This window comes from Panthera uncia (assembly GCF_023721935.1).
Source record: "Panthera uncia isolate 11264 chromosome C1 unlocalized genomic scaffold, Puncia_PCG_1.0 HiC_scaffold_3, whole genome shotgun sequence".
NCBI classification, from domain to species: domain Eukaryota; kingdom Metazoa; phylum Chordata; class Mammalia; order Carnivora; family Felidae; genus Panthera; species Panthera uncia.
The window spans coordinates 102,242,456-102,266,714 of NW_026057584.1; the positions used below are offsets into that span (position 1 = coordinate 102,242,456).

At 56.6% G+C, this 24,259-nt stretch overlaps 1 protein-coding gene across 1 annotated transcript in view; it reads left to right on the forward strand.

Moving 5' to 3' along the window:
• The window catches only part of GLI2 (GLI family zinc finger 2), a 255,689-nt gene that overhangs the window by 46,089 nt on the left and 185,341 nt on the right, over positions 1-24,259 (forward strand). The window contains exon 2 of the mRNA XM_049616226.1: positions 23,234-23,411. Coding sequence (XP_049472183.1) covers positions 23,264-23,411 — 148 coding nt within the window. The 5' untranslated portion in view covers positions 23,234-23,263. The remainder of the gene's footprint in view (positions 1-23,233; positions 23,412-24,259) is intronic.

The window sequence follows — 24,259 nt, forward strand, 5'->3', positions numbered from 1 at the left end:
CTGGAACGGGCAGGTATTTTTAACTTGCGTTTCCCAGCAGACTCCTGGCCCTCCTTAGGCCCTGGGCCTGTTCCCCTGCCCTCGACACGCTTGCAAGGGGATGGGTGGGGGGAAGGAGTCTGACCCGTGTTGCAAGCACCTGATGAGTCTGGGGTGGAAGCTGGGTCCCGAGGATGGAGGGTGGGATGCAAGGGGCCTGGCCAACTCTGGGCTTAACACTGGTCTCCGGTCCCCTGGGTCCAGCCCACCTCTGTGTGAGCAGGAAGCTGTGAGGTCCAAAGGCAAGGGTGGGGTGTAGGGGCTCCACAGGTGTGGGTCCAAGCAGGGGGTGGGGGCATCTTGGCAGGTGTTCTCCCTAAAGGCGCCAGAGGAGATAGTGGGGGCTAAAGGAAGGGTCCAGCCAGTTGGGGCCTTTGGACCCAGCCTGTGTGGCAGGGGCTGGTGGCCTAGGGGACCTCATCGGGAGTCCCGAGCAAGGGGTCTCTGCCCCCAAGCCAATGCCTCTCCCACCCGGACGGCCCATCCTGTCACAGCCAGGGAGCCTCCCTTTCCAGAAGGACCTCACCCTGCCACCTCCCCCACAGTGAGCGGAAGCAGTGTTGGAGGGGAGGGCCCAGGGTGTCCAACACTGGGGGCGGCACTCTCAGTGGTTCCTGTGAGTGTGCGTGTACGTGTGAATGTTTGTGAATGAGCATTGTGAGTGTAAGCCTGAACCAGGGTGAGCATGAGTGTGTGACTGTGTATAAGTGATAGTGTGAGTATACACGTGTGTGTGTGTGTGAGTCGAGTCAGAGTTTATGTGAGTGAGCGTGAGTCTGCATGCAAGTAGGCGTGTGTGTGTGTGTGTGTGTGTGTGTGTGTGTGTGAGCACTGGAATGAGGCAGGGAAGGGGAGGTGGTGACAGGTCCCCGTGGTCAGCGCTCTCTGCCCAAGCCCCTGCCATGGGTGTGGGGCTGCTGGTGCATCTCCCGGAGTGTGGCTTAGAGAGGGGCTGGGGGCTGGGAGGCAGCCAGGGGTCTGGTGTGCGGTGCCCCCCGTGGATCAGCAGACTGCACCCGGCACAGCCTGGGGGGCAGAAATGCGGGGAGTACAGCAGCAGCTGGAGATACGCTTGGGGTCCTGGGCAGACATTTCCTCCAAGTAGATGTCCTGTTTGGGGGAGCAGTGAGGAGTGCATCTGGGCTGTAGGTTGGGGCATCTGAGCCCCGCATGGACAGGGTGGGGAGCTTAGAGACTCTCAGGGGTGCCGAAGCCGCTGGGGGTCGTGGGGGGGGGGCGGGCGCAGGCAGCTCTCACTGGCTGGGCGGCACGGCTTGGCCAGGGACGAGCCAGTGGCATGGAACATCAGGCTGGCCGCACGCAGCGGCTGGCGCGGTTCCGATGGTGCAGGACCTGACGGGTTGGGAGGAGGGAAGTTCTCGAAGTGCCCAGTGCAAACAGAGCCGCGTGGCCACCTAATTGATGGGTTCTCCTCCTGAAACCTCGAGGCCTCCCGGGCCAGACTTTCCTCACTGAGTGAAAGATCCCTGTGATGGTCATCAAAGCCCAGGGTGGCGAGGGGTGCCCTGGCCTCCCCGCCCCCAGCCTCCTCCTCGGGTCACGAGGCGCCCATTTCTTTGGCAGCCCTGGGCTCCCTGGCCCTCCCCACAGTCTCTGGGAACCCATGGTCACCTCCTCACCCTGTCCCACCTCTCCTGTGACTCAGGTTGCTCCCCTTGTCGGTCCTGATTCAATCTCTTTAGCTCATGCCACGCCCACGCAGCCAAAGAAAATAATTAGGGGTGAAAAGTGGGCCGTCTGCCAGGTTCCCAGGGCAGGTGACATCGGCGCTGGGCCGAGCCCTGGTCTCAGGTCTGTGAGTGGCATTGGCCGGGAGCCCTGCCCAGGTTCTGGGACATCTGAGGCACAGGCACATAAGAGACTCCTGATTCTGTGCGTGGCTGGGGGTGAAGTTGCCTCAGGACCCGTCTGCCTGTGTTCAGTGTGTGTGTGGGAGGCATGTCCAGGGGCTTCCAGGCAGGTAGGCTCGGTGAGACGCTGGTGAGATGCTGGAGGACCCGGCCCCCTTTGCCACACAAACCTGGGGCCTCTGGACTGCTTGTCCAGCTCTCGAGAGCTGTGACAGGACAGCTACCAGGTAGGATTGGAAACATCGGAGGCTTTGTGACACACACCTGCCCCGGGTCGTGCCTGGAAGTGTTGGGTAGAAGGAGGGAGCATGGCCCTGGGTCCAGCCTGAGCTTGCCTTGGGCACCTGGGCCACCGCCCTTGCCTGGAGGATAGGAGGGGGGTGGAGGGGGGGATGCTTCAGAGGAAATAGAAGCTAGAGGATCCGGGTTAAGAGGCCCCAGAGGGGTTGTCCCAGGGGCCAGGCTGTCAGGGCAGCGCAAGGCACAGGCAAGAGCAGAAACTCCTCTCCGCATACACCCACGCCCTTCCCCGCGTGAAATAAAAATCAAGGTGGCATCAGGCCAGTGCTGTGCTGAGTGCTTATGTGCCCTGGCTGTGTAAGGCACTGACAGACAGACGGACATGCCTCCCCTCCATCCTATGACGTCAGTATGATTATCCCTCCATTTTACAAATCTGAGAACTGTGGCTCAGGTTGGTGGAGCAGTTTTCTCCAGGTCCCCTCTGGAAAGGCTGCCGGCCCCATTGCCTCCCAGCACAAGCTGTGGCCTGTGAAATCCTACCGGCAATGGGTCTCACACAGGGGAGTGTGGGAGCCCCTGGGGCCAGGCCCCCCGCAGCCGGTCCCTGTCCTGTCAGGTCCCCAAGGGCGGCCTTGGGCACTGCAGGTGTGGAGCAGGGCGGCGCCTGGTAGAAAGTGCCAGAAAGTCCAAACACCAGACTCGGAGTAGGAGTTGGGATGTGGACCAGCCTGGAACAAGGCCTGAGAGATCCAGAGCCGTTTTCTGGAGGGTCTGGTCCTTCCTGCCAGCAATAGGATTTAGCCTCTTCTGGTTCAGTACTGGTCACAGTCGACATTTGCCCAGGCCTTTCTCTGTTCGGCATAGCAAGTCTGCAGTTGAACTCCCCTTTCCGAGGGGAAGCTGGCCCAAGGGCACACAGCAAACGGGCAGGGCAGGGGTTAGGCTCCGAGGCGGCCCATCCCTGAGCCTTGCTCCTGACCCCTGTGCCGTCCTGCCTTCCGGGGCCTCATGCTCCGCTTCCTTTCCGAACCCAGGCGAGTGCAGGTCTGAGCTGTCTGGGGGCAGAGAGTGTACATATGTGTGCACATATGTGTGTGTGCGCGAGTGTGCATGTGCATGTGTGTGTGGGATGTTTGTGCCTAGGCAAATGGGGGAAGAAAACAACACCCATCTTTTTTTTTCAGCTCAGTAGACATCACTGCATGGTGAAGGAATGTGGATTCCGCAGAACATTTTTTTTCTTCCTAGTATGTAAATACCTTTGGGTTTCTTGGGTCTCGGAAGGGCATCTATCACTCAGGTCTTACTTAGCAGTTACCATAAAAAGGGAATCCTGTTGTGAACACACACACACACACACACACACACACACACACACACACACACACTTTAGCAGCTTGAAAGCGGACTCTCCTTGAGTTTGGTGTGGCAGACATGTTCAGACCAAGGTCTAATTGCTGCGCTCTGGCTAGGGGGTTGGAGGCCGCGGCCAGCTGTGTGCCGTCTAACATTCTTTGGTTCTGATAAGCAGAGACCACTGTCCCTACTGACTTGAAGGGCCCCGGCTGGCTGTCCCTCTGCTGGATGCGAAAGAAGGAGGCGAGGGAAGGTGGAGGAGGAGAGAAAAACAGGAATGAAAGAGAGTGAGATAAGGGAGAGGGAGACAGACCCACAACAGCTCAGGGCAGACACTGGGAGGTCTTTGCAGGGACCGCGGGGGTGGCTACCATTTGCTCCCCTTTCCCAACAGGAACGGGGTGATTCCAGCAGGCAGCTGGTGTGGGATCTGAGGGGATGCGGGCCTGGGAGCCTCATTGGCTTGACCCCAGCCAAGCTGTCCCCTCTCAGGCGGAGGACGCTGTCCCCTTGGTCCATATCCCCATCGCCCTCTCTGAAGGTCCCTTTCAGGTGAGCCTCTTCTATGTGGCCCTGGAGGGAGGAGTGAGCCTCTAGCAACCTCAGTGTAGATGACCCCGTCCTTCCTTCAACAGGAATCACAGTGACACTGACATTTGCTGCTGGGCCTGCCCTCCAGCCCACCCTGACTTCTGGATACCTCCTGCAAGGCTCAGAAACTGCAGGGTCAGGGGCTTGGCCCAGGAGGTAAAGTGTGGGCAATCCAAGGGCCATCGAGAACGTGCTATAGGTTTGCCCAACAGCAAGGAGCATTTGTACCGTGATGCCAGACCTCGCTGTGTAAATTCACCTTGACCATGTCACTCCTTTGCTATCCTTAGATAGCTCCCCAGTTCCTTCGGAAGAAGACCCAGACTCCAGCCCAGCGTGTGCTCTCCCTGCCTGCAGCCTGGACGCTGGCGGGGCTCTGTGTGCTCTGCTCCCTGCTCTGCCGCTGTCCCCTGCCACCTGCACTTGTCAGGGCTCCGTCTCTCCTTTCCTGCCGGCGACCTGCCGGCCTTGCTTTGAGTGCTGCTGCAGGGGCAGGCTCTGGGGTCCGGGCTCCTGGGTCCTCTTTCTGTCTCCATGGCTTGTCCCTCAGACGTGGTGATGTGTCGGGCACAGACCTGGCAGCCGGGCCTCTGCTTCCCTGGTTCTTCCCCGGCTCCCACAGGCTTAGGGGGCTGGTCTCTCAGCCCTCTGATTTCCATGGGCTTTCATCAGCACCAGCCCGTCCCTGGCCTGCTCTGTGGCTCCGTCCTTGCACTCCGGACCTTGGAGCCCATGCAAACTCTAGCCCCAGGGGGCCTGGATGTCAAGCACTCTGGAGGGTTTCTGGCCTTTTCTCAGGAGATTAGTGCAGTGACCCATCAATCCACCTCTACCCATGGCTGTCGGGCTGCTGGCCAACCACGGCCACGGCACCCCCAGCTGTCCCAGGGCCCGGAGCTGGCTCACCCTCTGCCCTGATGCTCCCGAGTCCCAAGTGGCTTCAGTGTTTCCCTCACCTGCCCTGCACTCCTCATCGGCCCTTGCCATGAACCCCTTTTTGTCACGATGGGCTGTGCCCTTTTCTGGGCCTGTCGGGAGATGAGATGAAAACAGAAGCCAAGTGCCCACCACTGCTGCCGCTCAGCCTGGCCCTCCCCAGCCTCCTTGACATCTCCCCACTCAGTCTCTTGAGTGGGGACGAACGTGGGCAAACGGCCTCCGACAAGGTGGGTGTGACGCTCCTGAGGAGAACAGGGCTGGAGCCCAACCTGACCGCACCTGCCCCGGTTCTGTGGCTCTGGGCAGTTTGCTGTTGGTGTCTCTGGGCCTCAGTTTACTGGTCTCTACGATGGGATCATTAAAGAACCATCCTCATGGGAGGTCAAAATGCAGGAAGGTGGAAGTGAGGTGACATGTGAGGGACTCCCGTATGGGAAGGCACTCCACGGGTGTTGGTATCTCCACCTCAGTTTTCCTGGATCTCTCCATTTTTTTAAGTTTATTTATTTTGAGAGCGAGCGAGCGCATGCATGAAAGCAGGGGAGGGGCAGAGACAGAGACAGAGAGAGAGAGAGAAAGAGAAGAGAGAGAGAGGATCCCAACCAGGCTCTGTGCCCGACTAGGGACTCGAACCCACGAGCCGTGAGATCATGACCTGTGCTGAAATCAAGAGTCAAGTGCTTTACCACCTGAACCACCAGGCGCCCCTCGAAAACATCCCCATTTTTAACCAAGCTTCTTGGAACCAGGAAAACGGAACTCAGACACTGGGGAGGGGGAGATACAGGAAAGGCAGGGCCTACTGGCAGGAGCACCCTTTTTTGTGCCAGGAGGCAGGGGGATCGAGGGAGGATGTCACCCTGGGCATGCTGCTGGATTCTCCTGAGCATAATTTCTTACCTATGAGGTGGGCTGATGGCATCTGCCTTGTAGGTATCCAGCAGCAGCAGGTGGATGGGCCCCAGGGTGCGCTGTAAAACAGCACTGTGGCTTTTAACGTTGGGGGCTCTCCTTTTACGCTCCGTGATTCTGTCCTTCCATCGGGAGTACAAACGCAGTCCCTGAACTCATTATTCTTCCTGAGGTCCCCTCCTCAGGTCTTGGAGAGGTGATAAGGTGCGTCCAGTCCTCTTCGAGGGAGGAAGCAGGTGTTTTCTTTATAATATCAGCTCCTGCCTCCTCTTCCCCAAAGCATCCCCACTTTGCCTTATCTCGCCCTTTTGCTTTCTCTCTGGGCCCTTCCATGTCCAGCACTCCGCGGCCCTTGTCTCTCCCAGAAGCAAGGACGAGGTGCCGGAGGGAGAGGTGGGCAGGGTCCACGTGTAGTTCAGGGGGTCTCAGCACAGGCCCCACCTCTCCTGGTCCACCCCAGCCCTCATGGGGCCTCAGCCGCAAAGCGCAAGGGGAAATGAAGCAGCTAACACAATTCTCGGCTTTTACATATTTGCTTTGAGGACAGTTGGAGTGAACCCTTGGTGAGAGGGCAGATATAGAGGGAGTAGCTGTCTTTTCATGTTGTGGGGAGACAGAGATTCTGAGGGTTTTTTCCAAATATATATATTTTTGCAGGGTCGTGTTTTTTTTTTTTTTTTTTAATAATCTCTACACCCAACTGGGGCTCGAACTCATGACCCCAAGATCAGGAGTCACATGCTCCATCTACTGAGACAATCAGGCACCCCTCAAAACATTTTTGATAAATTAATTGGGTGCTCCCCAGCGTTTGGGTCCAGCCTGGGGCCTGCCCTCCGAATTGCAGCCTCATCAGGAGAGAATCTTTCAGCCCAGTTCCTGGCCTCCAAGGGAAGGGTCCTCAGGATGGGAACCCAGGCGCCCTGGTGGTGGATGCTGGACCCCATGGGGGCTGTGGAGAGCGGCCAGGCCCCACTCTGGATTTCTCCTCTAGGGACAGGGGTAGTGACGAATCAGAGCTGAGCTGGGAGTGCAACTTGTTCTGGTGGATGCTGAACGGGAGTCACCCTGCAGGCAGAGGAGTTGGGCAGGCAGACCTGCTCCCTCTGCCCTCTGGAGTCAGAGCACTGGAGGCATCACCCCCATTCTGAAGCCCGGAAGCTCCCCAAGGAACTGGCCCAGGATGTCACCTAAGGTTTCTCCTCCATGGTCAGAAATAAGGCTATATTTCAGGGGCACCTGGGTGGCTCAGTCGGTAAAGGGTCTGACTCTTGATTTCAGCTCAGGTCACGATCTCATGGTTCGTGAGTTCGAGCCCCGCGTTGGGCTCCATACTGATGGTGCAGAGCCTGCTTGCGATTCTCTCTCTCCTTCTCTCTCTGCCCCTCCCCCGTTCGTGCTCGCTCACTGTCAAAATAAATAAATACACATTTAAAGAAAAAAAGAAGTAAGGCTACATTTGTAGTTTCTCTTATTGTTTTCTCTATAGATTTTAATAAGGAGCATTTTATTATATAATAAGGAATATTATAAGGAATATAATTATAAGGAATAAGGAATATAATGTATTATATAATAATATATAATAAGGAAAAGCAATGTTATGTTAAAGAACGTTGCCAAAAGCCCAACGTGACCCAAATCCCATCATCCTAACACAACATTTTTTTCTGTCTGTTGTCCCTCCCTGTACATATGGTTTATTCTCCTAGTTGCGTTAAGTATGCATTCACCTTGGTTTTATTTTCATCCACCGTATGATCTTAAACGTTTCTGTCTTTTCATGTCTTTATAACAACGACCTAAAACCGAATAGCTGCGGTCCTTTTCCATTGTTTTGCTGTAATACCAGTGGATTCAGAACGATTTCTTTCCTGTTAGCGTGGAGGCTGCTGCCCAGGGTTTTGCAAGTCTAGCTGACCTTGCAGTGGACACCTTGCATATCCCTTATTCATGACAGTGAGGCAGGCCGGGGACTTAGATGTTTTCTGGCAGGCGGTGGCCTTTCGTCAGTCACTGGGATAGCTGGTGTTTACTGTCTGGCATATTCTAAAATCAGACACCACGGAGCAGGTCTCCTTTGGTGGAGGTGCCTTCTGTGTGTGAGGCACTGTACTGGATATTTTGTAGTCGTGCAGTCATTCATAACGATTCTGGAACATTGAATTCCTGGCTCCATTTTCCATCAAGAGATGCTGAGGTGAGAGGAAGCTGGGTCATTTGCCCATAGCTTCCAGCAAGATGCTGAACCAGGCTTCAGATACAGGTCTTCCCTGCACCGCTTCTCCGTATAGCATAAGGTAGTGAGCTCCTCATCCATGGGAGTATTCAAGCAGAGGTTGGATGACGAAGTGTCTGGAATATTCTAGTTCGAGTTTCTCAATCGCAGCATCATAGACATTTTGACGGGATAATTCTCTGTTGTGGGGAGCTGTCTTGACCACTGTAGGACGTCTAGAATCATCGCTGGCCTCTACCCATTAGCTGCTGGCAGCGCAATTTGGGAACAGTGACAGAGATCTGTAGACATTGCTACATGTCGCTGAGGGGCACATTCGCCCCCAGTTGCTAACTGCTGCTGTAGGGGATCCCTGAGTGGGATGGGAGGCTGTCTGCTGGACGCCTTGGGCCCCCAAGAGGCTCCCTGCCTGGCAGGATCCCTTGGCCAACTGTGTCCATGGAGGGATGGGGCATGATGCCATCATGGAAGAAGTCCTGGGGTCCAGGCTAACGGGAAGGCTTGGACTGCCCCTTCCACGTGCAGACCCCAAGATAGGGTGTGAAGCCCCGCAGTCACCAGACGTGACCTGGGGTGGGGAACCGTGCTCCCAGAAATGACTGTGGGTGACAGGCCCGTGACCAAGGGCCGCCTAAACCTGTGGCCCCCTTTGTAGCTTCTTGCCAGGTTGGAAGGCTCCCCTCACTGGAGGAAATCCATCGTGTCACCGTGGCGTCTCACGTGAGCTGGGGACCTCCTTGAGCGTCTTCCCAGGGACAGTCCTGGTCAGGGAGCCCACCCATGTCTCCTCGACTTGCACATCAGGCCCAGGGGGGCAGGGCTGGCAGGGAGACTGATTTTGCAGGGCTGCGTGTCGACTTGGGCTTTAAAGAGCGCTCTCATTTCCTCTCCGGAAGCCTTCAAAAGGCCTGGGGAACAAAAGGGGCTTGATTGAGTGTGCCTTGGAGAGCTTCATCCAAAGGAGGGAAAAGAACAAGCAGCCCACACTACAAAGCCACTTAATTTTGCATATGGTGTCATGCCAAGAAACGCTGAAGTGCAGGAACAAGCAAAGAGACGTTCCTTTTATCAGGAGGGTGTGGACCGGCAGTGAGAGCCAAGGACAGCCGTCAGCAAAACGGTGCTGTGTTTTTGGCGCCCCATCCCGTCCCCACACAGTCTCCCCTTACTCCCCTCCCGCTGCCTCCCTCCAGCCCTCTCCGCTCGGTCCCCGTCTCCTTCAAGAAATGAACTTTTCATATGACAGGCACTGAAGGCCTGACCTTATTTCCAGGACAGTTTGCATTTTAATAGGCTGTTCTTGGAAACGGAAAAGCTTCCAAGAGGTGACTCTCTAATGGTATGGTTTTAGGTAGTGGGGGGGGGGTTGTATTTTGTTTTGTTTTTCTGTTTTCGTTCTTGTTGTCGGAAGCCAGCGAGTTCCGTCTGGCACCTTCTAAGGTACAAGCAACCAGCTGGGCTTCGTCTTTCAGTCAGGCTCTCTGGGGTCAGTTAAATGACCATGACCAGCTGCCTACTGTGTGGCAGCCGCTAGTGGACACGGTGTGGGGGATGGTTTAGGAGGCAGCTGACTTCAGAACACTGGGTTCACTATGACAGCTCTCGCTGCACATTTACGGGACGCTGACTGTGTGCCTGGTGATGTGTCTGGGGCTGGGGGTGAAAGTTCAAGAGCCAAACCACCCAGGGATTGGATGGTGAAGCAGAGGGTTGAAATGTCTCCCGGAGTGCAGTGCTGTGGGACCAGGCTGACGTGGGGACCTGAGGGAGCACTGTGCCAGTCCGGGGGAAGTGACACCAGCCTTACCCTTAACGGTATAAGCAGGAAGGGGGCACCTGGGTGGCTCGGTTCGTTAAGTGCACCTCTGACTTCGGCTCAGGTCACGATCTCACGGTTCATGAGTTCGAGCCCCCCGTCGGGCTCTGTGCTGACAGCTCAGAGCCTGGAGCCTGCTTCCGATTCTGTGTCTCCCTCTCTCTCTGCCCCTGCCCTGCTCGCACTCTGTCTCTCTCCCTCTCAAAAATAAATAAACATTAAAAAAAAAAAAAGGTATAAGCAGGAGTTAATCAGGCAGAGGAGGCGGGGATGTGTGTTTTGGGGGAAGAGCATGAGCGCAGAGGCCTGACAAGCAGGGTCTGGGGGTCACAGATTTCCGGGGTCGTGTAAGGGGTGAGGTCTGCGTTGGTGGAAATGAGGTCGAGGAGGCAGGGAGGGCCGAGGTTTTGCGTGCCGTGACGTTCCCTGATGGGAAGTTTGGGCCTTCTCCCGTAGGCAGTGGGAGCCACCAAGGGTCAGTGCTCACCCTGCCTGCTGCTCAACACCCAGACCACTGTCCTCTATCTGCTGCAGTCCCCTCTGCTTTAGTAGACCCTTCCAGACCTGCCTTGCCCTCCCTTCGAAAATGTGGATTCACTCCTTCCTCCAGGAAGCCTTCCCTGACTTCCCTCGGGCTAGCCAACGCTCCCTAGGGCCCCTTGAGTTTCTCTCTCTACCAGGAAGCTTATTCTGTATTATCACTATCCAGTTCCCTTGATGACTGTCTCCCTGCTTGGGCTGGGGACTGTGGGAGAATAGCACTGTGTTTAATTCACCTCTGTAGTCAAGGACACAGCCCGATGTGTCGCATACAGTAGGCCCCCGGGAACATGCACCACCCGCATGAAGAACCTCACGCCCGTGCCGAGTCATGGAGCCCTTGGAATTTCCCCCGCCTCCCTAAGTGGACAGGCACTCAGGCTGCGGCTGGCCCACACGGGGCTGGAGTGGATGTTAGGTCACCGATCCCGGGGGCCCAGACACCTGATTTAGGCTGGGATGTGTGACCACCAGGAGACGAGAAAGGTGTGCGAGAGCTGATGGGCTCCCGGGAGTGAAAGTGGGAGAGCAAAGCCTGGGAGAGGCTGGGGCCCGGCAGGGCTGAAGGGGCAGCTTGGCAGGTGGGCCTGGGATGCCCTCCTTCCACCTCCAGCACCAAGATGCCAGCCAAAGGCAGGCTGTTCCTGTTGGCTTCACTCGCCAGGGTGGTGCTGGCCGTCGGTTCCTGGCAAAGCCCGGGAAAGCCACTGGCTGAGCCTGGAAGAGGTACAGAAGAGCTGAGTGAGGACATTGCCTGGGAGGTGTGGGGAGGGCCGTGGCCGGGCAAGTCAGAGCGGTGTGCTGCACAGCCCGAACCAGGGATGCCAGGCCACCCACCCGCCTGGTTCTCGCCGGAGCCTTGAGAGGCACAGTAGCTACCCTGAATCTGCAGCCAGCCTTCCTACCCGCCACCCTGCTCCCCGCCTCCTGGCCCGGCACCATCTGTGGGCAGGTGACCTCCAGCCTCAGAGATTGTTGGCGTTCCGCCATAGGGTTGCTGGTTCATGGATGCAGGTGGCTTGGGCCCATTCGCGTGGAGCCTGTCTGTGCTCCCCATGTGCCAAGATTCCTTTTTCCACCCAGTTGGGCTGTGACACGCACTCCCTGGGGGTCCAGCCTGCCCCTCTCATAGGTGGCGTACTGAGCCCAGAGATGGGGGGATACTAATCCAGGGTCGCACAGCGGGTCGGGGTGGGGGTGGTGGTTGGGGCTGGGAGGGTGATACGGTAGCTGAGACCAGCTGGCTGAGGAATAAACTGGTTAGGAGCTCGGGGACAACTTGTTTCCATCATTGGCAGGGCGCTGCTCTGCATCTGAGCTGCCTGGGCAGGGGGCTGGATGGGGTGAAATCTGGAGGCCATTCTTGGTGCCAGAGGGAGAAGGCTGATGGGGTTCGAAAGAGGTGGTTTTGGCCCTGGTGTGGGTCCCTGCCAGGCGGCCTCATAATCTCACTGGTCTTTGGTAGGGCTGAAGCACAGAAATCAGATGGGGGTTCTTTGTTTCTTTGTTTCTTTTCTTTTAAAAAAAATTTTTTTTAATGCTTTTATTTATTTTTGAGACAGAGAGAGACAGAGCATGAGCAGGGGTGGGGCAGAGAGAGAGGGAGACACAGAATCTGAAGGAGGCTCCAGGCTCTGAGCTGTCAGCACACAGCCCGATGCGTGGCTCGAACTCAGACTGTGAGATCATGACCTGAGCTGAAGTCGGATGGTCAACCGACTGGGCCACCCAGGTGCCCCTGTTTCTTTCTTTTTAATGTTTATTTATTTATTTTGAGAGAGGGAGAGAGAGAATCCCAAACAGGCCCCATGCTTAGCACAGAGCCCGACACAGGGCTCCACGACCCTGGGATCATGACCTGAGCTGAAATCAAGAGTCGGACGCTCAACTGACTGAGCCACCAGAGACCCCTTATGTAGGTTCTTTTCACTCTGAGCCAACTCAGCAAACCCCAGAGCCCATCCCTAAGCTCCAAGGGGCAGCAGTGGACAAACAGAGCTTCCTTTCCCCAAAGCCAGCCCAGAACCGCCGGTGGGGGTCCATCACTGCCCAGTCCCCTCCTCAGGACAGCCTTGTGACTTGGGTCACTTATGTCAAGGTGTTTGAAGAAGTGAGATTCGCCACCCCCGATCTGGGTGAAGGCCTGAGTCCCCCGATCCTCTAGAGGCTGTGATCTGGGTGATGACTGGAAGGATGTGGAAAAGCCACCCACACCACGTCTCTGACCCCAAAACGCCACTCCCTGGCCTACAATTCCACTTGGAGAAAATAGCGCCTCTGAGTGCGTGATGACTCACGTAGCACCCTTCAGGGGATTTACTCCACTTGCTGGGCCTCTGTCCCTGCCTTCCTTCCCCAAGTCTTGGGCGAAGGGGGTCCACACGGGGGGCCTTGCTGCCCGCAGCTGCTGTGTGTCAGGCCTGTTCCCGGTCATGCCCTCTGCAGCCCTGGGCCCCCGTGGAGCCCTTCTCCCCTGCCTGCGGCCTTCCCCGGGGCAGTCTGTTTCCCCTCCTTGGGGCAGAGGCGAAGCTTGTTTTTCTTCCCCGCTCAGGAATTGCGCCTCAGAAACACACAATGCAGCTGTTAAAATATCTGGGTCTGGCGGGGCGGCCGCACAGCGGGCCCCTTGTCCGCCTCGCAGACGGCGGCCTCCTCATGGGAGCCAAGTTGGGAGCTTGCCTCTGCTGGCTCTGTGCTGGTTGGGGGCGGGGGGGCGGGGGTGAGAGAGAGACCCCGGTCCTCCGGAGCTTCTGCTGCTCTCCATGGAGGTGGACTTCGACACAGAGGAAGGGGACGGACCATAGGCCTTTGCAGTCAAGCAGGATGGCACATTACACAAAAGTGCCAACCTGAGAGCTTGCACGTGAGACCCCAGAGGCACAGGCACTTGGGTGTGTAGAGGGAGAGAGAGAAAGGGGCTGTGACGGGGCCGCCTCGTCCAGTTCCTGACAGCCCCTCCTGTGGGTGGGTTGGCCCCCCAGCCCTGCCCGGGACGGGTCTTCCTGCCGCAGGCGGGCAGGCTTGCCTGGGCTGACACGATACTGCAGCGAACGTTCGTTTGAGCTGGGGCACGCATGTGCTTCTGATCCTTACCTTGAGGGAGGTGCTGTGTCACCCCCATTACACAGATGGGAAAACTGAGGCTCAGTGAGAAGTATGTTCTTGTCCGTAGCTCGACGTGGAGCTGGGATTCTAATGTGGTCAGTTTTCTCCGGAGTCCTCGCTCAGCGTGCTCCCTCTGCACGTGCCTGCAGCGGATATGAGCGGGGAGTGTCGTGAAAGTTTCAGAAGCAGCACAGGGAGGTTGGTCGGGTCCGAGCAGGACCCTGGATGGGAGTCCATTAGGGCAGGCTTCCTGGGTTTTACAGCACGGCTTCCTTGTGTAGAGCAGAGAGGAAAGAATGTTCTGGGCAGGACAGCATGGGGATGATGCAAGGCCAGGGGGCATGGACATGACCTGGTACTTTGAGGGAAAAAACCCAAATGCAAGCGAAAGGCCATTTCGATGCCATCTGAAGTGTCAATCACGAAGTAGCTCTTACCCGTATCTTCCCAGGGGAAAAAAAAAAGCCTCTTGCCCAGCTCCAGTCCTGATACCCATCTCTCCTTATCTGAGGCTGGCTGCCCCGGCAGGGGCCCGCATTTCCCATCAGGGCCCTCCCTGGCTGCCGTTCCGGCCCAGCAAGTCAGTGAATTAGGGTTAATTATCTGTTTTCCTGAAAGCCAGCGAGCCCAGGGGCTGGGCAAATTAGGGAGCTTTCGTACTTGGAAAAATCCATTCGAGGAGTGATAAAGAAGCAGGTGCACCCGCTAGGAGAGTGATGTTTGCCTGGTCCCCCACCCTGGCCATGATGGGAGGGTGAGGGTTTTGCCCCCATCCCCCAGCTTTTCAGGCCTCTAGTCTGAAGCCTCTGGAAGCAGCTGGGATGGTTGGTGGGACCCGGGCTGGCCCTGTTGCATGGCCGAAGTGGGTTCGAGACCCAGGAAGCAAGGAAGTGCATTCTTCCTAAACCTGTCTCCCTCTGGCCTGCCCTTCTCAGAGACCCTGTCAGGGCCTGCAGCTCCCCCTCGACCTGGTCTGTCCCTGGGAGGGAGACCTCCTCTCTCCCTGTGAGAATGCTCCCCTTTCTTTTTCCTCTCTGCCCACAGTGTGCCCAGAGCACATGCCCAGGCCATTCATTCCATGCCCCTGGAGTGCCCTTCCCTCTCCCCTTTGCAGGCCAAGGTCAAGACCTTTCATTCCCTGTCTTGAAGCCACAAGGCAGATCTGTGGTCACCTGTAAGCCCCCTCTGACGTCCCCAGTCAGTAGCCCTGAGCTTCTCTGGCCCAAAAGTCTCTGCTACTTACTTAGCATTTGGCACAGACCGGCTTAGCCTTCGGTGAACTTTATAAACTGCTTTGTGCCTTTTGACCCCTCTGTGATATTCCTTGCACGTGGCGGGCTTCGACACACTCAGCAGATTTGGTTGGAGTAAAAAAAACGTGTGGCCTTCAGAATCCAACGGGCCTGCATTGGAACAGCAGTGCTGCTACGTGTTAACTCTGTGACTTTGGGCAGGTTGCTCACCCTCTCTGGGCCTGGGTTTCATTGTAAAGCAAGGATCATATCGGCCCCTCAAGGGTTATGGTGGCTGGCACTGTGATCACGCGACGAGAGGAGCTCTCCTCGTGTGGGCACCTACAGGTGCTGGAAGCTTCTGATCTTTCCTTTCTCCGGTAATGTGGCTCCTAGTAGGTGGGACGCTGCTGGGCAGAGCAGGGGACCAAGGAATGATGGAGCAGTTTGAGGGACTCTTCTTCCTCTGTGCCACATAGTAAGTAGCGAGAGCCCCACATGGTGTATCCGTGGGGAGGGCGGGGGTTCTAGAAGAACGCTTTTTTTTTCCAGTTGTGTCCTCTTTTGCTGTCCTCACAGTGCACCCAGCAGCAGGCTGGACAGTATGTGCCACACGCACGTGGAGACAGGTGTCTGTGCCTGGTAAGGAGCAGCTACCTCGTGCCGGCATTCTGTGCGCATTGATATGTGCGAGGTTCCCAATCACCTTGGGAGGGACTGTACGACCTCTCACTGTCCACGGGCTCAGGGAGCTGGGACCCCATGGTCTGGCCTCTTATCCCATATCTGACCAGGCCAGGGTCCCAGGGATCTCCTGCAGGCTCTGATTTCCCCTTCCAAGATTGCTCTCCCCCAGGGGCCTGTGGGCACTGCCGGCCAGGATGGTACCAGGGGGCCAGCCCAGACAGGAGTGTGTGGTCCTCCCCAAGTCACCGGAAGAGGGAGGAGCCAGGGGACAGGGCAGGGGCATGGCTGTGTCTTCCCCCACCCCCTCTGGTGGTGGGAAGTCAGTCACATCTCCAGCCCTGCCTGGACCCAGGCCTGGAGCCCCTCGTCTGGGTTTTGTTAGAGATGGTTTGCTGCTTGCTGGGTCCCAGTGGAGCTGTGTCACCAGAGGCTCTGAGCCCACATGCAGAAACAAGGCAGGTGGACAGAGAAGTCAGAAGCAGATGCAGCTTAGGCCTGAGGTCCTACAGGCAGGTGCAAGTACGCAGAAGCCACAGCTGCCACCCTGGGCCACTGCAGGCAGGTGATGTCTTCTTGGAGACGAGTGCCTGCCTGCAGAGGTTCCCCTGCCTGGCCAGCCCCCACCGGGGACCCAGTGTTTGTGGGGCTGCTGCCGTGACTTGTGTTAACAACCATCCTGGAAAGGTTGACTGTCCTCTCAACCACCCTGGGAGGTAGGAAGGAGACTCCGTGTTCCAGGGGAGGAAACGGAGGCTCAGAGAGGGGAAGTAACACCGCCAAAGACACACAGCTGATGTGGACTGCACTGGTCCAAGCCTACGCGCGTCTCATGCTGGGAGAATAAAATGCATACCTGTTTTAAAATAGGATTATTTTATCTCCTGCTGTGAAGGGCAAGCAGGGGGTTCCCGGCTTGGTGTAGTCCTGGGGAACACTCACCCCACTCCCTTTTCCCCTACAAGACGGGGGGAGTAAGTGTCAGTTTGGGCCCAGGTGGGGCAGTGGGGCTGCGAGGACACACACATCCTCATGCCTCTCACCTGGAGAGTCAGTTGTGTGGCTGGCCTCTGCCCTGTGGTCTTGGACTGGCACTCCCTGGGTCCAGATGGCAGTGCCCAAGTGATAGGAGAGCCAATGGCTGGTTCTCGGTCACTTGGGGCGGGTACAGGACGCGGCCTCAGGACCTTGGGGCCACAACTGGGGCGGGGGAGTCTGCCGGTCTCTTTTGAGTCATAACGAGCTTGTAATTATCGTTATCTTTAATCTTTGTTGCACTGACAGTGCGTCTTTCACTTCGGGAAATTTCACCTGTTTTATCTCATTTGATCTTAAAAATAAGTCCGATCAAGGCAGGGCAGGTACTTATTATCTCCGGTGTATTTGTGTGTGTGGGTCTGTGTGTCTCTGCATGTAACTGTGTGTGCTGCGTGTGGCTGTGTGTGTGAATGCGTGTGTGTGTGGTATGGGATCATCTGTGCACATGTGACCGGGTGTTTGTGCACTCGTGTGGCTGTGCATGTGGTCGTGGTTGCTGCGTGTGCCCTTGCGTGTCCCCGTGTGTGGGGTCTGGGTGCACACGCCACACGGCCGAGATCAGAGGAGGTGAGAACCCCATGGCCCCGAGGTGGCTGCGAGGGCTGGGAGGCGAGGTTTCATCTCTCTCCTGGAGATTGATTTCGCCCGGGGAAGACGCTCTAATTCCTGTGACTCACTCGTTAGAGGAGTTCAAAGCAGCCAGGTGGCGGGAGGGTGTCTGGGATTGCAGGTTTCGGAGTGATTCGCTCATTCTGCTCTGATTATTAATTTATTCATCAAGCTAGTCCTTTCCCTGAGAGTTCTTAACCTCTTCTGTGCCACGGACCCCTCCTCGGAATGAGGATGCATAGAGTAAAAACATAGAATGCAGAGAATAAAACGCAGAGAATAAAAACACATGGGGTGGGTTACGGGAGAAACCGATGCTATTGAAAGCAATAAGCAAATGTTAAAGGCGCCACGTCTGTGCTATAGTCATGCGTGGGCTCCCTTGCCGGCTCAGGCTGCAAGGTCACTGGGGTCTAATGGTGACCTTAAGCTGTGGTGAGCACAGGTGATGCTCTGTGCCATGGCATGAACACATTTGTGACGTGTGCCGGTGGCAGGCTCAGAGGCACTGTGGCTCGTCCATGCCCGTGCCTGAGGGACACCAACTTCCGCTTCCAAGTTAGCAGAGCTAAAAATGTATTTTTTCCCTCGGGGTCATGCAGCCTTGCATTAACTGGAACTTGTAAATTATTTGGAATAATTTGTAAATGATCTGGAAGCCACCTTCTAAGTGGCACCCCCGTGAAGGTTTCTCTAAACCTGTCTGTGCATCACAAATACCCATGGAACTTTTTACAGAATGTCATATTTTGTCCCTGACCTTATGCCAGGACCTGTGGAATCAGAGCCTCGGGGAGAGGGTCCAGGAGTGCCTGCAGGGCTTCTCGGGGCTGCCAGGACCCCCGGGAGGTGCCGAGGCCCTCAAGGGCAGGTGACTAGTGCAAAGGGGCTCCTCCTGGCCTCGGGTCCAGCACGTCCCCTTCCCTTAGCAGAACCTGGGCAGTGTGGTTACATGTCCTCTGGGGAGTTGTTCGAACACGCTAGAGCAGTGTGACTTCCCCAGGTGCAGTGGGGGTGTTGCCTCTCCTCCTCCCCCTGGCGAGTGCTGTGCTCCCAGCCCCTTCTGTTGTGGAGCCTTTGGTGGGGCCCGTGGGATTTCGGCACAGACCGTGGCACCCCCCCCCCCCAGCTGAGGTGTGGGACGCCCCCCCTCCCAGCCCCCCGCTGCTGTCCCCAGATGGCCTCTGGGGGCCCAGGTGAGCTTGTTGACAAGGCTCGGAGGAGCTTCAGGGAGTGAAAGTGGCTGCCTGGGACCCTGGGCGCCTGGTGTTTACCCAGAAATTGTGCTAATCCCGCTAATTCCCGTGATTTACGCAGCCTCTTGGCTCTGTCTACGGCCTTCCTCTCCTGGGAGGGGAGGGAAGCGGAGGGCAGTGGCTGATGTGCCGAAGACCATGCCCGTGGCACGGGGGGGACTGTCTGCACTCCCCCTGGCTGGGTCGGTCCCCCCTGGGCATCCGTGGAACCCCAGGGCTTCTGTGTGCACATCTGTTCCTGGGCCACAGAAGGCAGTCTGGAGAGCGGGAATCTCAATAAATACCCTTTCCTCCTGCGCGCTGTTCACCCTGGTCCTGTGCTGCCCACACCCTGAGGCTTCACGCGGCAATACTGTCCGGGGCCCTGGCCCTCTTCCCTCCGTGGAAAGTGGCCCCGGGGGGCTCACTTGCCCCTCTGTAAGCACTGGGTTGGTGACACCCACTCTGCCAGCGGAACAGGGCAGGAGGCTGGCGTCAGGGAGCTACAGCTGCTGGTCTCCAAGAAAACCCGCAGTCTTCTGCTCCTCTTCTAGTCTCCTCGTGTCCCTTAGCAAATTGACACAGTCCCTGCTTGAGCCTCCTTCTTTTCTTGAGATCTCTGACGCTAAAGTCCGAAGGTTCTGACTTGTTGGCCTCAGTCTCCCCATCTGCATTCGGATAGGGTTGGATCCATGCCTCGGGGGTCTGCCAGCCCGGCACTGGGGCTGGGGCTGGGGTTTGGTCTCATGCGCTGATGCTGTGGGCACCCGGAGTCCTCCGCTGGTTTCTGGTCCACTGAGCCCCATGCCCTCCAGACGCAGGCCTGGCTCCCTGTGCCCACCTTACCCATCGGCAAGGGTTCTGAGTATCTGCTCAGTGGGGACCTAGGGATGCAAGGCCCAGCCGTGCCCTGGATGAGGTCACAGTCAAACAGGAAGCCAGGTGGGGGTGTAGCAGGTCACGACCGTGACACGTTGGAGGAGTATCCAATCCCTGGGCAAGGACACCTAATTCATTTAGGGGTCGTGCAGGGCCTTGCCAGCTCCCAGCCTAGTGCAGGTGAGGCATGAAGCTGGTCATCAGTGAAGAAGTGTTGAGTAAAGGGTTAGCGAATGAATGTACGACCGCCTACCCTGGACGGCTCTAGCAGACAGGCACACAGCCCAGTCGCGGTGTTTGCACACAGCCCCGAAAGAGCCTCAGCTTTGGCCCACCCTTGACTGGTGGTCTCTATCCACCGGTGTCACTACCTTGGATACATGACTAGGGCGGGAGCCACGCCAAAACTTGCTTCTTGGGTCCCCTGGGCTCCTGGCACAGTGCTCCCCATACCCGAAGGGCTCAACGGTTACCTTATGCCTTCCAGGGGATTCCGGGGTAAATCCCTTAGCACTGTTGCGTCCTTATGCAAGGGACAGCTCACTGTGGTGCTTGAGGGTACGGCTTCGGGGCCAGACAGCCTGGGCTCAAGGCCTGGCACGGCCGCCTCTAACCGTGCGTCTTAGAGCCAGTTACTCAACTTCTCTGAGTGTTGGTTTCTTCCTATATAAAATGTGAGGATTAAATGAGATCCCTCCCGTAAGGTGTTTGGCACACGTTAAATGCTTATTAAAGTTTTGTTGTTCCAGCTGTTATTGTTATTTTTGTCCTTACTTCCAAATTCAAGGTGTGTTTCAACGTTGGGCCTAAATATTCCTTTACCTGAGCTTCTGGGGAGGAAAACCCAGGCTGTTCACAAAACCACTTGCATTTCAAAGAGCTGTGGTTTCCTGCCACAAAGGTCCATTTTCTCTGCCAGGCGTTTCTGAGAGTTTGCTTTGTGTCAGCTTGACCTGGAGGTGATGATTACAACCTAAGGGTGCTGGGTTGGTGCAGAAATCCCAATGCAGAAGTGACTGGAACTGGGGAGGGGTTGGGGGGCTTTCCCAGAGGAGCTGATATCCGAGTGGCATCTTGAAGGAAGAGTAGGGGTCCGCAGAGAAAGGGCGAAGGACTGCGGGTGGGTGGCATGGCTTGAGCGGGGGCCTGGTGGCAGACAGGATTAGACTAGTCACACCTGTCTGGGTGGGAAGGAGATGTGGGCAGGGGAGTCTACAGGAAGACTTTACCTAAAAGCCACGGGGGTTCAGCGCGGCCTTGGCCAGAGGAAGAATGCAGTGAGATGTGGGTTTGGTGCAGCCGGGTGGCCAGGCTGAGGGGGCCGAGAAGGCGGAGCGGGTGCGGGCCGGGCTGTGTCGCCGGTGAGCGGTTCCCATAGCCAGATGACACCAATAGACTCGGGGCCAAAGGAAACCCTGTAACTCACCAGAATCTGCAGGGAGATTTCTCTGTCCCCCATCGGCCTTGGGTTTTCTTGACAGGGAGTTTTGAAAGTTTGAGGAAGCGGGACAGACTGGTGTGTGCAGACAAAACCAGGGGGTCCAGGACGCGGGTTGTTTTCCCCTGGCAGGCCAGCAGGACCGTGGACCGTCTCTGATACATCACATCCTTCGTTCTGGGCTTTTCCCATTTTCCACCTAGACACGAGAGTTTTGTGCGGATCTAACAGGATGAAATTCTGGACCTGAAGATGTGGATTTAACCTCGAGGCCCCCGGGGATGGAGCTGACCACTGCCTTTGGTCTCTGCCCTGCTGTGACCCACGGGCTCCCTACCAGAACATTCCCTTCCCACCGGCCTGCGAACCAGCCCCGCCTCCTTTCTGCCGCAGCAACCGCGGACCTCCGGACTCTCCAGTTGTTGCGTTATGTTTGGCTTTTACGGCAAAGCTTCCTGATGAAATCGTTTGTGCCTGTTTTTCCTACCTCCACTCAGGGACCCTGGTCGCCACGTGCGACCGAAACGGGTCAGCCCTCAGGCTTCACTGTCTCCCATCTCAGTAGCTTAGGAGGGAGCTGATTGTTCCCCCTCTTCAGGCTGTTTCACTCCTGCCTTGGCTTCCGGCCCCCCTTCCCCCCCCACGCTCCCCTGGTGGTCGTTTCCTCCTTTCTCCCACTGGCAGTTCCTGCTTAGTCTCCTTGGCGGGTTTCTTCTCCTTTTCCTGGAAATGTTGGAATGTCCATGTTTCAGCTCTGGAACTTTCTTCCGGAACTTTCCTTCTTGGCTTCCACCCTCTGTCTCGGAGATCTTGTGCGGTGGCTGTCATATTCCTCCCTCCAGCTTCTACCTCTCCCCCGAGCTCTGAACTTGTGTTTCCAACAGCCTCTGCGTGATTTAATAGGCTCTCCAACTTAACATGGCCCAGACTGAGCTCCTGATCTCTGCCCCAAACCAGCTTCTCACCCAGTGGGACCCCATCCCAGCCAATGGCACGGCCATTCATTCATCCAGGTCATCAGCCAAAAATCTGATCCACCTGTGACACTACTCCTCTTCTTCTAAGAAGATTGGCTCGTGTCTCTATTCTGTAACTTGAAACAAATGCTCGATTAGCAGTTTCTGCCAGCGATGAGGCATATTAGTGAAAGGCTTGCTTGTGACCCGGGACTCAGCCACAGAGGGAGCGTTACCTGTGCCCTGCATCCCGGTCCAAGCCCTGGAAAGTCTGTGATCCCCGCCATTCACCATCTCAGACCACCATCATGTCTTCCTGGGCCTCTCTGGTAGTTCCCCTTCCCCCAGATCTGCTCTCACACGACAGCAGAGTGACCCCAATACCCCCGTGAGACCTGTCATACACCCCATCTGCTCAAAACCTTCCAGAGCCTGCACTCTCCTTGCTGTTCCTCAGACGAGCCAGCCTCTGCCCATCCAGCTTTGTGGCTCCTGCCTCTGCCCTCTGGCTGCCGTGGGCTTCCATGGCAGATTCACGTGGCACCCCGTTCCAACCTCAGAGACGAAGGCGGCGGGCCCTCTGCCTCTCTGCCCTGCTCTGTCCTTCCACTTTGCTTGCTTTATTGACACTACCTCTCACTAACTGAAGCTAAATATACGTTTATTCCACCTCTCCCCGCCCCCCCGGCCCATATACCATGTCTCTGCCAGGTAGAATGTAAACTCCGTGGACTGTACCTTCAGCACCAGACAGAATGCCTGATACATAATAGGGGCTGAAAACTATGTTGGCCGAATATGTGCTAGTGCATAAATGGTGAAAAAAATGTTTGAATGAATGAATGAATGAATGAATGAATACACATATACACAAGTACACGAGAGATGGATCCTGGTGAGCAGGGAAGGAACAGGAAAAACGAAGGCTTTTCTGGGGCGCTTGGGTGGCTCAGTCGGTTAAGCATCCGGCTTCGGCTCAGGTCATGATCTCGTGGTTTGTGAGTTCGAGCCCCCACATCGGGCTCTGTGCTGACAACTCAGAGCCTCGAGCCTGCTTCGGATTCTGTGTCTCCCCCTCTCTCTCCCCCTCCCCTGCTCGCACTCTCTCTCTCTCTCTCAAGAATAAATAAACTTAAAAAAAAAATTTTTTTTTAAAAGAGGGCTTTTCTTTGAGGACCACTCAGGAATTGTTACTCTGTTTTCATTTTCCTGTGATGCCCAGTTGGCGGTCATTGCCCCTGACTTCATTTCTCAAAGTAGAACTTGCTGCCCAGATTTTTAAAAATCTGGGGTCGAAGGCAACGCAGATGCTCGGCTGTTGTCCACGAGGTCGTTCAAAAGACCAGATGAGTCTCAGAACTAATAATTCTCGAAATTAATTAAACCCTCCTTCCCAATTATGAGAGAATTAAGCTTTCATAGCGTGCGGCGGCCGTGAATCTGGGTCGGCGTTTCCCGGCTGGGTCTAGGGGCAGTCGGTGGTGCTGAGCGTCTTTGTCTTTTTCTTCAAGGGCTGTCACCCAGGACCATGAGCGGCTAAGATGGAGACGTCCGCCTCAGTCACGGCCACGGAGAAGAAAGACGCCAAAAGTGGGAGCCTGGAGGGTGTCGCTTTCCCCGACCCGGGCAGGAAGGCCTCTGCTCTCGCGGTGGCCACGGCGGCCGCGGCAGCGGTGGCTGCCCAAGGAGGTAATATGTGTTCTTCACACTCGGCGGGCAGCAGGGGTGTTTTTCATTAGCCCGTTAGGATTTAATTAGGCCGGTGGCCGATGTCACCAGGCAGGCATGCTGGGTTTATGGGGGGCGAAGAGGAGGGCGCCCCTGCTCCCGGGGATCCCGGGCCCCTTGACGTTCGCCTGCAGGTTTCTCGGGGATCCGGCCGCCCTCAGTCTGCTGAGCGGCGCTGGGAGCGTTCGGTTGGCACGTTTGAGATGTTCCAGAGACACAGCCTCGGGCCTCTGGCCTGCCAAGGACTATTTTGGAAAGTAATTGTCTCCTGATCCCTCTGGCTGTAATTAGAGGGTCAGGTACAGAATTTAGTATCCTTAGGTGAATTTCTGGCCAACTTAATTATAACAGAAGAACTCCACAAGCCTCAGCCTCTCATTTACTGCCCCGGAGAGAAATGCTCTCTGGTTTCCACTGGTCCGTGCCAGCATCCCGTCGGGAAAGTTTGGCGGGAAGGCGAGACCTCCCCTTGTGTGCGCGCAGTCCATCTGGAGGCCACAAAACTATTTCTGTCTCGGAGGAGTGGAGAGTCTTAGATTTCTTCTCTTTCCCTTTTTTATTCAAGTGCATTTAGTCATGGCCTATTGCTTGCCGCTCAGGCACAGATTTGCCTCCGCGGGGTGGTCGTGCAGGCATGGGCAGTGCCTCTCACACTTTGATGCGCACACGCATGGCGGGGGTGGGGGTGGGGGGCGGCTTGCTGAAGTGCAGAGCCCAGTTTAGCAAGTCGGGCAGGGCTGAGTTTCTGCGTTTCTCTCCAGAACTCAGGTGATGCTGGTGCTCCTGGTCCGTGACCCGCGCTGGGCGTA